Raw genomic sequence first — 17,173 nt, 5'->3', positions numbered from 1 at the left:
GATATTTTCTATTTTTCTTTTTTGCAGCAAAAGATACATTATTCCTTTGCAGTGCAGCTGCCCTGTAGATTTTGAGTTCCGGATAGATATGATTCTGTCTCATCCGGCCTTTACTATTGAGCCAATGTCAGGTAAGGAGAGGCAAGATTTCAAGTTTCTAATTTCCTTAGAGTTCTTAGATCAAAGAGGATTTGGAGGGTAGGTCTCAAGTGACAGAAGAGAATAAACCACATTTGAATATGACATTTTCAAATGCGTAACAGTGACAGATTTTACATACCTGGCACAGTGTAAACTGGAATCAGACACTTGGAGATAAACACTTAAGATCAATTGTGTTGTGCAGATAATTTAAAATAATGCCCAGATAAATTTTTTCCAAGATCAAAACTTGAATTTACCCTAATTCTAATTTTGCTTCTTGGTACCTTATGTTCATCTTTCAATTCAATGTCAAATAAAATGAGAGTATTATCTTCCCCAAGCTCTCAGAGACCTCGGGAGGTTTCGGATGAATTGAGGACAGTCCGTCTCTGCGTGTCCCAAAGGCCCTGGGTCCGGGCTGCTCAGGACCTTTGGGAGAGAAGTCCCCCCTGAAGTGGGTGCTGCTCCCCAGCTTCCGGTGCTGGGTGTCTGGGTTTGGGATTTAAATAACGCCAGGGGGAGTTATCCATCTGCTTCCTGCCCTTTCGTTGTTGCCAGTGCATGTCTTGTCCAAAATGAGGATTCAATCACTTCTGAATTATAAAATGTACCTTGATTATTTCCTAGAGAACCATGAGCCATTCTGAGATTTTTGCCATACATTGTAGCAAAAAATATAAATAAATTGTTTTCTGCAATTTATTTATATTGCAGAAAACAGGGCTTGATTCTCTTTCCAGAGAGAAGAATTTTGTTATTTTGACAATAACAATTTTTGCTATTTATCTGCTTTAAAAAGAAGATAAAAATAAGTGGTTAAAAAAAGAATAAACTAAACAAGATAATATTTCTGCTTTTACTACCGTTGATGTTCTCACAATAGGCCTTTTGGTAGAACAATAATAATAACAACACTTAGTGAGGCACTGTTCTACTCTAGGCTATACATATAGATAGAGATACATTATATACATACACTTAATCTCTGCCAGAACTACATGAGGTCTACAATCACTATTTCAATCTTATAGACATAGAAATGTGGCTCAGAGGGGTTAAGTAACTTGTCCGAGGACACTCAGTAGTCAGTGGCAGAGGAGAGATTTGGACCCATTCGTTCTGGTCTGATTACACAGTGAATGTATGCACTGCCTCTGCCTTATATGCGCAAACTGGACCTCACCCTCACTCTGGAGAGGTCATAAAAATGTCACCTTCAAGGTGAGTCTGTAAAATAAACTCCCTCCTGCGATCTTAGTCTGGACTCTAATCAGAGAAGTAGAGACTGTAGTAAGAAAGAGAGGGTAACCCTGTCCCCGGTGGCCCATCAAGACCACACTGAACCCCTGGGTTGTCCCTGAGAACCACCCTCTAAGGCAGGTCCACGGAGTCCCAGTGAAAGGACGTGGGGTCAGTGAAGGCGTGGGGATGACATGCCTCAGAAGGGGAAAAGGGCCCTGGAGGCAGGTTAGCTGTGTCAGTGGTGAGGGCCGCTGTGGAGAGGAAAGGGATGAGCTTGTGCCCCGTGGCTCCCGAGGGCAGAGCTAGAACCAGTGCATCGTCTAGCCGCCCAAAGATGGTTTCGTTGTTTAGCAAGTAGCTGGTTCGCCACCACCGCAGACTGGTGGGAATGCAACGAGGGCAGTCAAACCTCAGAATGAGGATTCATCTGGGTCAGTGCCCCAAAGTGTCCAAAACTATGATGCCCAGGACGATCTGGGCTCAGCAGCCCTGGGCTTGGCCTACCGGGCCTGGCGGTCTGTAATTCTATTAGTTCCACAGCAGAAGGGAACCGCTAAGATTTCTGGGCAGGCTTGACGGGAACGACTTTTAGGAAGGCCAGTGGAGCCGCAGGGTGAGGGTGTGTCCGAAGTGGGGGCAGCAGGGGAGCAGGAGATCATTGTGCTGGGAATGAAATCATTTAGGCCTTGAGAGCCTGAACTAAGCTGGTGTCAGCAGCAACAAAAAGAAAGGGAGAATTTGGGAGAAAGCTAGAGATTCTTATGGCCAAGCCATTCTTTAAAAAAAAAAATTCCCAAGACACAAAATATTAGTTTACCCAGAGGGTTTTGAAACACAACGTATGGCTACGTCCATAAGCAGAGACAGTGTTCACACATATGAATAACAACTGAACGTGAGACACTAAAAAACCACGCAGGCCTTTCCACTAGCGCTCGGGCTGTGGATTGCACAGCCACACAATTCAGACCAAGGGTGGTCCCTGAGCACATTTCCTGCTCCATCTGATAAGCTTTGGTGGTGGTTCTGGTGCTTTGTTTGTTGCTTGCCTTTTAAATTCCTCCTTTAAGTAAAATTAAATTGAATATGCCAGTTTGGAGTCAAAAGAGAGATGAGAGCTAGCGACATAAATTTTGGCCTGAATATCGACGACCGTAGAGCTGTGGGGCTGGCCATGAGTCACCCAGGGATTGAGTGGACTGAGGACCGAGCCCTGGGCACAGGCACTCAGAGGGAAGTGGGTCGAGGGCAGAGACCAAGGAGGAAGTCAGGAGAGTGTGGTGCAGGAGGAGACATGAGTGGATGGATGGATGGATGGATGGATGGAAGGATGGATGGAAGGATGAAGGAACAAGGGCAAGCCCGGGCCCTTAAACTTTGGGAACTCCGCTTCTGCGGTTTTAAATGATCTGCCTCATGTGGATGGTGCTGCTGACCTGGCTTTACAAGCTGGTCTCACTGAGCCTCCTGGGTAGCTTCTTTTCTTTCTTTCTTTTTTTTTTTTTTTTTTTTTTTGGCTTCGCCCATCACTCTGCTCCCCTGGTCTCGGCATTTTCTTGCTTCGGTTTCCCACTTTGTTGATGTAGCGACACATTGTGGCTGTTACTCTTCTGAGGCTATGAATTCAGTGATGGCTTTATTCGCCTGCAGTAAACCCCTTGGCTGCATGGACAGTGAATGCAGTTTGGGTGGCACGCAGCCCAGTGAGCCTTGGGCTTTCCTGGCTTGTCGGGCACCTGGCCTGACTCACAGGCCTGACAGCTGGACAGTCCAGGGTTACTTTTTCTGCCAGCTAGTCACCTCACCTTTATTTCACAGATAGGCTAAGAGCTACAGGCTAATTTTACGCAGTGAGCAGGCGTATTTTGTACACACGGTTTCAGATACTTCTTTGCTGACTGACTGCCTAAAGGCTTGTGGAGCTGCCCATCAGTCCATTAGGTTACAAAGCAACTTTGTCTCTGGGCACCGGAAGCACCCAACGCCCATGCCTTCCAGGCATCTTGTGCTCAGGCTTGCCACATGCAAACATCGGAGTAAAGCTCATTCCATTTACAAGATGTGAACCTGACAGAGAGCCCTCAACGTCAACTCACCGGCCTGTGCCCACTGCTCACCCTCATGCGAGATGACTGTCGTGCCAGGAGCTGGGTCTCATGATGGCGCCAGAAGCTCCCTGAGCATGGGGACATGCATAAAGTTTGTGACCTGCCTTGTACTGTGGACAAGAAATCATGCACAATTAAAACACCAAGATGCTGTTGATAATTTTGGAAGAGCCAGCAACACATGAGTCTGGCCAAGATCTTATTAGTGTTGGAGACCAGCCAAGCTCCACAAAAATGTGTGGCACTCGTTTGCTTTTGACTACTTTGAGATCTCGGACATTCACCTGGTGTCACACACTCAGGGAGGGGGAACCCCATTCATAGAAATGGTGACGTAGATAAAATGGCTAGGTTAGCAAGAGCGCCTGGGGCTGTGGCCCAGTGCTCTTATTTCAATAGTTTCGTTCTCTTTTCTTTTTCAACTATGATGAGCACAGCAGGCATTTACAAGTAAGTTTCTACTTCCATTGTCTTCCAAATGTACACTTTTACAATGTTGTGTTGATTTGGGCATAATCCCAGAACGTGCTTATTTGGCTCAGTCATTGGGAAGAACACATTGACAGGACACACAAACGTGTGCCAGCGTGGTCACGGATCAAGTTGTTATTAACTTCGCAACTGGGGCTTGGAGAGATTAAGAAGCTAGGGAAAGCCTAAATTTGGAAGATTAAGGTTCGTACTTGCTGTCACTCCAAGCATGTGGGAGAATGGTCTATACTTTCTGAGATCTTTGAAGAAAAATGTTACTTTAAAATTATAACGACATTGTAATAACACTATGTGGGCACGTAAGAAAATAAATTTTTTAAAAATAATCCCCATCCTGGGCCTATGCCCTAACAAATAATATGCTTTTTAGTTTCCCTTTTCTTTTAGTAACTGTCCATATTTAATGCCCATTTTACACAATTGTAACCACAGCAAATATACTATACTAATAGTGGTATTTTCTGGTGACTTCATTTATAATTGCTGAGTGTTGTTACGTTTTCTTCATAATACTCATTTTACTGATAAACTGGTATTTTCTTAGCCTTTGTCTCTGCCTCATCACCCTCCCTGCCCTGGAATTACCATTATCCCTGGTTGTGTTAAGGGTAATGATCTGAATTGAATGGAAGCCACAGAATCATGGGGGGGGGCAGGGAGGGATGGCGGTTAAATGAAGTAGTAAATTTTGGGGTGCTCTTCTCACTTTTAAAACATGAAACAGTCTCTCGTTTCTCCACCATTAATTTTTGCCAAGCAATAAGCTATGAGAGCTTGGCTCACCTTCGTAGCTGTTAACATTTGTCAATGGGCTACAACCCAGTTCTGTTAACAAAGCTGTTGACTGTGTCCCTGTTAATGGAAAAGGCAGTGAGTGTATTCCGGTTGCCTAGGCGACCGCCCAGCCTCCCCCCCCCCCCCCCCCCCCCCCCCCCCGTTTGCTTTATGTATTTGAGCTGGGCCGGGAGCACTTAAACATAAATCAGCCAGGTCAAGGCAAACATTAATCCTTGCTCCAGAACTTAACCTTATTTTTCACGTTAATGATCTGGAGCCGAAGCACTAGACTGTTCTTAGCCTAAAGCCCCCGGTGAATTGCAGGTCAAACGGATGTGTTTTCTGGTCAAGTGGGTGGCCGAGGTACTGAACTGCTAGGCTGAGGGACAGAGCAAGCTCTTCTGATTACCTCTTCCCTCAGTGGTCTCAGGAGTCACTAGTGGCTGTTATTTAAAGATTTTCATGTCTGCCCTCAGGAAATAAATACCTGTTTCTGAAGCACTGGGCTTGGGGTCCATGAAGATAAAAGAGCTTTGGGCCTGTTGTCTGCCTTGGGGGCTTGCAACCTAGTTAGGAGCTTGTAAGCTCTGAAAGGCAGCAGTTCGCTCAGCACTGGAGTCCTGTAGGGCTGGCAGAGCTGAAGGGGTTTCCGCCTCCTGGAGAGAGATTCAGTAGGAGTTTCATGAACTTGGCATTCATGTGGATTCATCTACTCATTCAGCAAGTATCCATTGTTTTGTTTATCGCTATTTCGTGAGTGTCTAAAACAGCGCCTGGTGTACAGTGAGTGCCCCAGGAATGTTAGCTGGCAGCGTGGGGTGTCCATGTGGTTAAAGCTCAGGGAGCACAGGGGGTGCAAGGTTCAGAGGAGAGGGAAACGGGAAGGAGGGGTGCCAGGAGTTTATGAGAGAATGTGCGAGGCCCCTGCAGGGACAGGGGAGGCGCAGGGCATGAGGAAACATTTGGAAAGCAAGCCGGAGAGCCTTCAGTGAGTCAGAGCATCAGCCCTTCTCAAATGGAACACATTGGTCCTCCCCTCCACCCGCTCCCCTCTCTCCCTTTCACTTTTCTTTCCACGTGTGTTAAGCACTTGCTGTGTTCCAGCCCTGAGGGCCACAGAGACACAGGGAGGAATGAGACCTGGAGGGATATTTGACATGGAAGAGAACAGATGTCCATTGTGAAAGTTTTAAAGCAAAGAATCAAGTTACACAACACTATAGGGAGCTGTGTTATGTGGACAAAAACGTTTATGTGTATTCCCAGCTTTTCTTTGTTGCTCCCAGTGTTCACACTGACATTTGGTAATTAGTTCAAAGATTGCAGTTCTGGGAGTTCATCTGTGATTTACTGACACTGGTTGATACGCATATATTTATGTAACTGGCACAATCCAATAATTATTATGTTGTAATCTATATATATGAAAGCCTAAGCAACTGTTATAACTGAACGACCAGAATGACGAGAATGACCAATCCCTATGAGGCTCACTGACTACTAGGGGGCAGCCAGTCAATGCAGGAGCTGCCCCCTGGTGGTCAGTGTGCTCCTACAGGGGAAGCGCCACTCAGCCCGAAGCCGGGCTCACTGCTGGCGAGTGCAGCTGCAGCAGCCGGAGCCTCTCCCACCTCGGTGGCAGTGCTACCAAGCTGCGGTGGCAGGCGCAGCAGGGCAGGGATGAGTGGGAGCAGCATGTTATCGGCCTGGCTCAGGCTCCTCCCGGGCCGCCTGCCACTTTGGCACTGCCACATCCCTCCTGGCCTGCGGGGAGCAGGCCAAAACCAGCCATCTGACATCCCCCCAGGGGTCCAGGATTGTGAGAGGGCGCAGGCCAGGCTGAGAGACCCCACCCATGCACGAATCCATGCACTGGGCCTCTAGTTAGTAAATAAAATCGATGAAGACACCAAAAGGTGGTACACGTGTATTTAATGAAAAGACTATATAAAGAGGATAGAAACCTGTGCTTATCCTGGAAAGAATGTGTGTGTGTGTGCATGGACTTTGGACTTTGCAGAAGAGAAAGTATCAGTATTTCCTCATTTCCTCCCTCAGGGATAATCCCAGCTAATGGGAAGACGAACGTGACTGTCAAGTTTACGCCCTTTAAGTACGGGATGGCACAAGTAAGAATGCAGTTGAGGATTTCCCAGTTCAACTCTGAGCCCTACGAGTGTGTCTTCACCGGAACTTGCTATCCCAACATGGCTTTAAAGTATGGCAGCCGGGGACTGTGTGTGTTTATCCTTAAGCCCTTTTTAAAATCCAGTCTTCCTTCCACTCTGCTTTCCTTTCTTCTAACAGAATGCCATCGAACACTTACTTCACATGCACTTTAAAGTATAATGGTGATACATAGGATATCTCTGCTGGAGCAGCCGTTGCTTCTGCCAAGAGGGGAGCACTGACTGAGATAAAGGGGCTTTCAAGGGAATACATTCTCTCACCGATGATTACTGGTGTGCTGGTTGAATTTCTGACCAGAAATTAACTAAAAAAATTAACCCATGAGGCCAGAACAACATAATTCTTTTAAAAGTTTCAGTACACTATTATAACGTATGGAGTGGCTCTCTGGGCAGTGTCCACTGCAATGCCCCATGGGAAATGGTCCAAACCCTGAATACACCCGCAAAAAGGGAGCCGAAATAAGTCCTCTCTAACAATGGCTTCCACATCAGGCAGAAAGGGAGACGTGCCACACGGCAGGTGCGTTAAATACCATCAACATTCAAGTCAGAGGACAGATGTGAAAGGGGGTTAGGTTGTAGGCCACCACAAATTTTTCCTGAAGAAAATAAGAGTTCACATTCTACTTTCATTCGAATGTGAGCTCTTGTTTCTATATCCCAATGTATCTGGATAATATTATGTTTTATCCTAGCATGCATGATTTTATCAACGTTAAAAGGAAAATTTGCCAAAATATAAATACTAATTTTGGAAAACCCTTATAAATATTTCAAAAATGATAAATACCTTGATATTCTTCTTCTTGTCGTGCATAGATATACATTACATATTTACATCGTAAGGCATATTAAACGTGTAACTTCATGATTTATTATATATTTATATCATGGTTTTCTTCCTAAAGACATTACTTGAGTAGGATTTTTGCTTACATATCTTTCCACAGACATGTTCTTAATTACACAAGAGCACTGTATGGAAATGCTGATATACACTATTTCTAAACTGTCATGTTTTGGTTTCCCAGCTAGTTTAATATCTTATTTAGCACACTCAACATTTCCAAGGACTATGTTTGACCTTCATCTCTCCCCGCATTGCACCTAGACCAATAGCATGTAAATTTCACCAGGAAGGAGAAAATTGCCCTGCAGCCATGTTCTCTGGAAGTTTCATAGGTTGCTTTTTGTTTCACTACTGTGTGTGTGATGGACTTACTCATGTCCTAAACTTGGCATGGCCAAATGTAACTCTTTATCACTGTCTTAGACCCCTTCATTTATTTTTGTTGTCAACACTAGCAATTAGATTTCTTGAGGAGACTGTTTTGTAACACCCTCATTTTCTGTTGTTCCCCTATATTTACAGCAGAAGTGATGTCACGGCTCTATAGAGACGTAGAGGCTGAGCCACAGCTCGCTCCCTAACCAAGCGCCTCCTCTCTGCACATCACAGCACACCCGTCAGTGTGTGGGTCACCAGCAGACAGGTGCTCCCACGCCATGGGCCTTGCGGAACACCTTACTTAGGCGCTCATGCTGTGCACGGGGCCTGTTCAATAGGTGCTCAGCAAACGCACGTTGACAGTTGGAATGAATGAATGTTAGCATATTCTTAACTTCTATCTGTAATAACAAGGAAATCTGTCATCTTGTAAGACAAGTGTTCAGGCATTCTTGCTTAAAGAAACGCTTCATAAGCAGCACTTAGGAAAGTAACGTAGCTCTACTGCATCTCTTTACAAATAACTTGAATAGTTTTCGTGGACATGTTAGCAGCACTATCTCTATCTACATATGTCCAAAGGCAGTTTTCAGTTGCAGAAAATATCTCAAACATTTGTCTGAATCATCTTTTGAAAGATCTTATTACACACAGTGGGCATAATCATTCTTTTGCTACAAAGACAAATTAATGTAAGATTTTTTAATATAGTGAATTTAGCTAATGAAAACCAATGGCCTACAAATCAGTTATGCTAGACCATGAGAGCAATTTTCAGCATATCATATTTTCCACTTGTTATGTTCTTTGGGAATGTAAGGAAAACAGCCATTGGTAAACTATTTTGATGTAAATGGTTATCCTTTGATATACTGACATTGCATTTATCTTGGTAGGCCAATGTTTTAGCACACCAAATTAACCTGCAATTACTAACAAATGGACTTAAGTCATGGTATAACTAGAAGGAAGATAGAAAAAGGAATCTTGAGTTGTTTGATTATATACTAATTTAATATGTCTTAAACTATAGATTAGAAGAATTTGAAAGATTAAATATTCTTTCTAAGAAAATAGACGTTCCTGCAGAGAAGTCAATGACACGGATAAATTTTCACCGACAGCCAGCAAAGATAAAACCTCCAAAGGTTAAGGTAAGTGGGCATCCATGTTAACCATATGGGAGGGGTAAGAGAGAAGCAAAATAATGACTTTTTCTTCCTGATTTGGTCCCAGGAAATTGAATATCATAACTTGAGATTTCCAGTAGATTTATCAAATCCATTTGCTGTGGCAACTGTTTTAAACCAAGAACCAGGAAAACTGAAAATTAAAGAATTAAGAGAAGGTAACCAGCTGACCCACCGTAAATCAGCACCTGGGCAGAACCGGAAAGTATTATTGCTTGTGGCATTTACTATTCATGAACAATAACAACAAAACCCAATTAGGTCACTGAGTTTCATATTTAGAAATGTGTTTTCCTCTCAGCAAATGGTTCTGATTTGATTACCGTTATAATCATTGTCTGCTCCTGCCCTCAGTTTTGGACCAAGGCAATGAGGTTTCAAAAACAAGACAGATGAAGGAAGCACTTTTTGAACAGAAAGTCAGACAGGACACTCTCGAAGAGATTGAAAATCATCTTAAATGGTAAATATTGAGCAATTATTTGTATCAAATGACAGTACTTTGTTTTAAGTAATGGCTTTTATTATATGAGACAATGAAATGTTCATAACTCTTGAAAATTTTAATTATTCTTTCCCTCCACTGGCCCCTCTATTTTAGAGCCAAGTTACTTTTGGGAATAAATCAATGTGGCCAAACTCTGCCCTTTCCTAAGTGTGGCCAGACAGTGGCCGAACCAGGGTGCACATGGGAGAAGGGGGCACTCCTTGCTGCCTGCTGCTGCCCCAGCCTCCTACCCCTTCCCCCCCCCCCCCCCGCCCCTGTCTCACCACACCAGGAGCCCATGGGCCTGCTGGGAGCCCGGCAGTACAGGGTTGGGGAAGCTGCTGATGGAGGTTTTTAAAAAGATGTGAGACTGCTGCCTGTGCTCCTGCAATCAAAATGGAGCCCTTTTTCCAGTTTCTTACCAGGACACACCAGGCATTCCATGTGTTCAGATTCAGCTGAAAGAAACTTCAGAAACTCTTACATTAAGCTAAAAATTTAGACTCTAGGAAAGGGTCTTTTAGAGGCCATCTTGTCCATTCCCCTGCCTAAGCACTCCTCACCCAGCCACCCTGCTTGCATGGGAGAGGAAGTGCCCTTTGCTCTCATGGAAATACCTTCTACTTCAGAAATGTCTGTATTCAGGATGTGACCTCAGCTAAATAGAAAGTATACCAAGTAACTGAAGAGCAGTTTTAATATTTTTTATTTCAGTTGACATACAATATTGTATTAGTTTCAGGTATTCAACCCAGAGATTAGACATTACTAACTGATCATCTCAATGAATCTAGTACCCATCTGTCACGATACATAGTTATTACAATATTATTGACCATATTCCCTGCCTGGTACTTTACATCCCCATGACTTTTCTGTAACTACTAATTTGTCCTTCTTAATCCCTTCACCTTTTCCACCCAACCTCCCACCCCACTGGCAACCATCAAAATGTTCTCTACCAGTCTCTTTCTGTTCTTCTTGTTTCTTCCTTTTGTTTTTTAGATTTAATTATTGTTATGTATGTATTTATTGCCATTTTATTATTCATATTTTTAATTTTCCCCCTTCTTCTTAAATAAGTCCTTTAACATTTCTTGTAATAGTGGTTAAGTGGTGATGAACTCCTTTAAGTTTTTCTTGTCTGGGAAGCTCTTCATATGTCTTTTGATTCTAAATGATAGCTTTGCTGGGTAGAGTAATCTTGCTTGTAGGTCTTTGCTTTTCATTACTTTGAATATTTCTTGCCAATCTATTCTGATCTGCAAAGTTTCTGTTGAGGAATCAAATGACAGTCTTATGGGAGCTCCTTTGTAGGTAACTTTTTCTTGCTGCTTTTAAGATTCTCACTTTTCTTTAATCTTTGGCATTTTAATTATGATGTGTCTTGGTGCATGCCTCTTTGGGTTCATCTTGTTTGGCACTCTCTGTATTATGTATTAGATACAATAGATACATGTTTCTATGTCTATTGCCTTCAAGAGGTTAGGAAAGTTTTCCATCATTATTTTTTCACATGTTTTTCCTGTCTCTTTTCTCCTTTGGCACCTCCATGGTGCAAATGTTGGTATGCTTGAAAGTTGTCCCAGAGGCTCCTAATACTATCCTCACTTTTTTGGACTCTCTCTCTTTTTTTTTTCTTCTTTTTTTTTCTTTTTTTCTATTCTGATTGGATGTTTTCTACTTCCTTGTCTTCTAAATCTCTGATTTGATCTTCTGCATCATCTACTCCACTGTTGATTCCCTGCAATGTATTCTTCATTTCAGTTAGTGCATTCTTCATTTCTGACATTCTTTTTATGTTTTCTACTTCTGTTTTTGTTTTATCTTTGTTGAAGCTCTCAGTAGTTCATTTATTCTCCCCCTAAGTTCATTGAGCTTCCTTATAACAAGTGTTTTGAACTCTGCATCTAGTAGATTACTTGTCTCCATTTTGGTTAGTTCTTTTTCTGGAACTTTTATTCTGTTCTTTCACTTGGAACATTTTTCTTTATCTCCTCATTATAGCTGCCTCCCTGCGTTTGTTTCTATGTTATATAGGTCTCCCGGGCTTCATAGATTGGCCTTGTGTCATAGGTGTCCTGTAAGGCCCAGTTACACAGCCTTTCCAATCATCCAAGCTTGGCATTCCAGGTTGGTCCCCCATGTGGGCTGTGTATACCCTCCTGTTGAAGTTGATTGTAGTTGATTGCTTGTTGGCACCTCAATGGGAAGGATCTACCACAGGCTGACCAGTTGTATGCACTGTCTGCAAACACTGCGGAGGGTCAACTGTTCAGGGGTTGACCCCCAAGAGCAGGACTTTTCAGCAGGGCTCTGGTGCCTTCTGAGTGTATCCCTTGGTGGAGATGGTTGGGTGGAGCTTTGATGAGGTCCAAGGCTGGTGCCCACCTTCCAGCTCAGTGGGGAGGGGCTCAGAAAAGAAACAATGGCCTCTGACAACACTTCTGTCTGGAGAAAGCTGACCCTCCAGCTCTCCCCCTGATGCCAAATAATTCAGTTCCTCCCATCTGTCCCTGGTGCCCTTCCAGCAGCTCTCCCAGTGCTAGAGCTCAGAGAGAGTAAGTCTAAGGAAGTCTGTAAATGAGTCCTTTAAGAGGAACAGCTGGGACTCCAGCTGCCCTTTACCTCACTCAGTCACAGTCCTCTTTGGCTTTTACAGCCAGAAGTTATGGGGACTTCTTTTCCTGCCACTGGAATCCTGGGCTGGCAGACTTGGAGTGGGTCTGGGACCACTTACTCCTCAGGGGGGGACTTCTGCAGCCTAGATATCCCTCCCAATTTGTATTGCCACATGTAGGAGTGGGACCAGTCCATTCCACATTTCTGCCCCTTCTATAAGTTTCAATATGGGTTCTTCTTTGTATCCTTAGTTGTAGGACTTCTGTTTAGCTTGCATTCAGGTAGTTCTGAATGATGTTTATTATATAGGTTAGTTTTGATTTTGATGTGTTATGAGAGGATTTGCATACCAAATTTACCTATCCACCATTTTCAAAGAGCATCTTTAAAAATATTAATTCCCTATTATAAAAATGAACACATTGTCATGATAGAAAACCTGAAAATTATTATTTGTAAAGTATTGGGAGGGGAAAATAATCACTATATTTTATCACTCTATATATTATTGATATTTTTAAAATAATAATAATAATCAGTATGATGCAATGGCCATGTCCCTCCTTCTATGTTTGAATCACATCCTAAATTCAGTTTCTCCCAACTTTTTTTGTTGAAAAATTTTAAACCTTCCATTAACACCCATATACAGTTGATGGAGGTTCACCAGTTGTTAACATTATGCCACATATACTTTCTCTTACACACACACGCACACACACACACACACTTTTTCTGAACCGTTTGAAAGTAAATTGCAGACATTATGAAGCTTCACTCCTAAAGACTTTAGCATGTAGTTCCTGAAAACAAAGACATTCTCCAACATTATCATAATCACTTCTGGGAAATTTAAGATTGTTACAATAATATTGTCATCAGCCAATACACAGTGTTACCCAGTTGTCCCATTAATGTCCTTTATATCTGGGTTTTTGTTTTTAGAGAGGAGGGATCCAGGTTCCAATCAAGGCCCATACAATTTGTATTTAGTTTTCATTTTTCTTTAGTCTCCTTTAATCTAAAACACTTCTCCAGAAACACCCTTCCATTTTTAAAATATAGTTCTATTGATTTCAGAGAGGAAGAGAAAGAAGGAGAGAGAGAGAGAGAGACAGAAAGAGACAGAGAGAGAGAGAGAAACATTGATGAGAGAGAATCATTGATCAGCTGCCTCTGGCACGCCCTTCACTGGAATCGAGCCAGCAACCCAGGCATTTGCCCTGACAGGGAATTGAATGTGACCTCCTGGTTCAATCACTGGGCTACACCAGCTAGACCCCCTTTCATTTGTAAAATCATAGCTACTATTTATTTTTAACATGTACCATGTTTCATGATAAATACATTACATACCAGATATTTTTAAACTGTGATAAAATGCCTAAAATGTAAAATTCACCATTTTAATAATTTTGAAGTGTGCGATGCAGAGGTTTTAGGTATATTCACAATACTGTGTAACTATCACCATTAATTAACTCCAGAATATTTGCATTACCCCAGAAAGAAATCCTATACCCATTAAGCAGTCATTCTCATTCCCTTCTCTCTTAGGCCCTGGCAGCTACTATAGATTTGCCTACTCTGGACATTTCATATAAATGGGATCATATAATATGTGGCCTTTTGCAGCTGGCTTCTTTCATTTGACATGTTTTCAAGGTTCATCTATGTCATAGCATCTATAGGGATTTCATTCCTTTTTATGGCTGAATAATATTGCATAATATGGACATACTGCATTTTATTTATCCATTCATTAGTTGATATTTGGGTGGTTTCCATTTTTTGGTGATTGTGAATAATGCTGCTATGAACATTAATATACAAGTTTTTGTATGAACATATATTTTCAGTTCTCATGGGCAGAGAGCAAGGAGAGGAATTGCTTGGTCGTGTGTTAACTCTATGTTTAACATTTTGTGAAGCTGCCAAAGTTTGCCAGCATGGCCAACCATTTTATATTCCCATCAGAAATGTTTAAGCATTCCAATTTCTCTACACCCCTGGCAATACCTGTTATTTGTCTTTATTATCATTATCATTATCATCATTATCATCATCATCATCATTGCCATACTAGTGGGTGTGAAGTGGTACATCATTGTAGTTTGATTTTCATTTCCTTAATAACTAATGATGGTGAACATCATATTTTTTTTAAATATATTCTTACTGATTTTAGAGAGGAAGGGAGAGGGAGAGAGGGAAAAAAAACATCAATGATGAGAAAAAATCATTGATTGGCTGCCTCCTGCATGCCCCACATTGGGGATCAAGTCTGCAACCAGGGCATGTGCCCTGACCAGAATCAAACCCTGACCTCCTGGTTCATAGGTCAGTGCTCAACCACTGAGCCATGCCAGCTGGGCAAATATCAGATTTTTGTATTCATAAATATTTCAGCATGTGTCACTAGAAGATAAGCTTAATTTTGTCTTCTAGAACACATTGTTCATCTTAATTATGTTGCTTAAGTCTACAAGTTTCTTCCCCATGATGTCTCCTCCAATCGTAGAGTATAGCTGAGAGACTTCATTCTGATGGATTCTGGAGGTTATGTGTGTGTGTGTTTTCTTTCCAGGCAGGTGCACCTTGGTAAAGATCACATGGCTTTTAAATTTATAAAAGACCTTGCTGATGAGCAGCAAAAAACAAACGAAAAATACAAGGTCAGAATTACTTCTAATTGTATATCATGTAGTTCGCTAGCTATTTTGAATTCCTGCTATAGGCAAGATGCCATGTCAGGGAAAGAAAGCTTAACGTTAAGTTGGGAGGGGAGGAGGATGATGGCAAGTTAATTGTTACCTGTAAATCAGGGCTGGCTGTAAGTGTCACAGGAGACCTATACTAAGTATTAGGGGGATACAGAAGCCAGAGAGGAGAGAGAACTCATCTAATTGAAAAGCTTTCATTAAGACATGGTATCGTTTTTGAAATATTGTAAAGAGGACAAAGGCATTCAATTGAGAGTGATGGAATGCTTGAAAATTGGGCTGGAATTCCGGGTGTGAATTTCACCCAGATCTGCAGATCATGAAGGCAAGAGAGGCCCAAAGACAATAACTAGGAGCCATGCCAGATCCAGATTCAAATGGAAGTTCCAAGTCAGAGTCACTCAAAGAGGTTGAGCAGAAAGCAGGAGGCCACATCTGACTCACCAAGTCAGCACCTGCAGGTTCGGGGAAGGGAGAGTAAAGAGGTGACTGTGGGACTGTGCAGCACCCCTGAGACCACTGTGGCACAGGCATTGTCATGTGCAGGGCAGGCCCAGAGAACAGCAAGGACGGGTCCATACTAGCTGAGGCACAGGGCACACAGCGGCCAGAGGTGATAGGACTTGGCTAGGGGCTTGGACTTGATTGATAGGACTTAATGGAATCATCACTTATTGCATTACTCAGCTAGTGCTGCTATAACAAAATACAAGACTATGTAGCTTAAACAACAGAAATTTATGTTCTCACAGTTCTGGAGGCTGGAAGACCAAGATTAAAGTGTTGGCAGGATTGGTTCCTCCTGATGTCTCTCTCCTTGGCTTGTAGAAGGCCATCTTTTTCCTGGATCTTCACATGGTTTTCCTTCTGTGTCCAAATTTCCTCCTACCCTAATGACCTCATTTTAACTTGATTACCTCCTTAAATACCATATATCCTGACTAGGAGTTGAGATTTGAACATATGAATTTTGGAGGGACACAATTCATCCATAATACTCTAGTACATGTATTTAAGCTTGGGAGTGTGTGTTTTCCACACTCAGTGCTACACACAGTGGCAGTACTGGGTAGGAGGGATTGGGAAAATCATGTATCTTATCATATATGAATATATTTCTCATATAGAACATATCTTCTTTCTAGATTTGAAGTACAAATCAGATATTTGAATAAATTTGTTCCTTTTTTAGTTTTTAAAGGATGTTAAATCATTACATTGATAAATCTTAGCATTAAGGAAAGGCACATATTAGGATGGCATTTAAATTTAGTTTGGTATGTTGTTCAGATCCTTTGCACATGATTTTAAAAACAAAATGTCAAATGTTTTCTGTGAACCCCACAATGGAATATTTTCTAACTGTTTTAAAGATGAAGGCGACACAGACGTGAGAGATAAGGCTGTAATTGGCAGCATTTGATTGACAAACTCAAGTGTTCATTCACTTGGCCAATGCATTGAGTGAATGCCCACTGTCTGTAAGATTCTGTGCCAGTGAATAAGGGATGGTCCCTGCCTTCAAGAAGGTCAGTCCAGAAGTGGCACAGAACCATTAAGAGATGATACAAAATGTGCTTTGTGCAGTGATAGAGCTAGAACCTGTAGATACATTAGAAATGAAGGGTAAGGTTCGTAGGTTCCCAGCTTGGGTGCATGTGTGTTCAATGAGATCTCAAATATGGAAGCAAAGCAGGCTTAGTGGAAGATGAAAAGTTTAATTTGGGCTATGTTACATCTGGGGTGCATCCAGGTGGTAGCTGAAGGAACAAATCTGAGCTGGAGGCAGAGACTTGGGAGTGACCAGCATAGAGTAGAGATTGGCACCAGAACACCTGTGGTGACCTGTGAAAAGTAAAAATCTTGAGAAAGATGGTAGCTCAAGGCAAGAATTCTAGAGAACTTCATGATTTAAGGGGAGAGCAGCGGACGACGAAGGAGGTAGAGCAGAAATGGTTGGCAGGTCAT

The 17,173-nt window shown here is 42.4% G+C and overlaps 1 protein-coding gene across 1 annotated transcript in view; it reads left to right on the top strand.

Annotated features, from left to right (window-relative positions):
* Positions 1-17,173, top strand: part of CFAP221 (cilia and flagella associated protein 221) — a 77,092-nt gene that overhangs the window by 28,890 nt on the left and 31,029 nt on the right. The window contains exons 6-11 of the mRNA XM_084892247.1: positions 28-131; positions 6,822-6,981; positions 9,217-9,337; positions 9,420-9,531; positions 9,728-9,836; positions 15,070-15,157. Coding sequence (XP_084748373.1) covers positions 28-131; positions 6,822-6,981; positions 9,217-9,337; positions 9,420-9,531; positions 9,728-9,836; positions 15,070-15,157 — 694 coding nt within the window. The remainder of the gene's footprint in view (positions 1-27; positions 132-6,821; positions 6,982-9,216; positions 9,338-9,419; positions 9,532-9,727; positions 9,837-15,069; positions 15,158-17,173) is intronic.

The sequence above is a fragment of the Pipistrellus hanaki genome (genome assembly GCF_964339955.1).
Source record: "Pipistrellus hanaki genome assembly, chromosome: 8".
NCBI classification, from domain to species: Eukaryota; Metazoa; Chordata; class Mammalia; order Chiroptera; family Vespertilionidae; genus Pipistrellus; species Pipistrellus hanaki.
The sequence above is the reverse complement of the archived record's forward strand: the minus strand, read 5'-3'. Positions and strand labels throughout refer to the sequence as shown.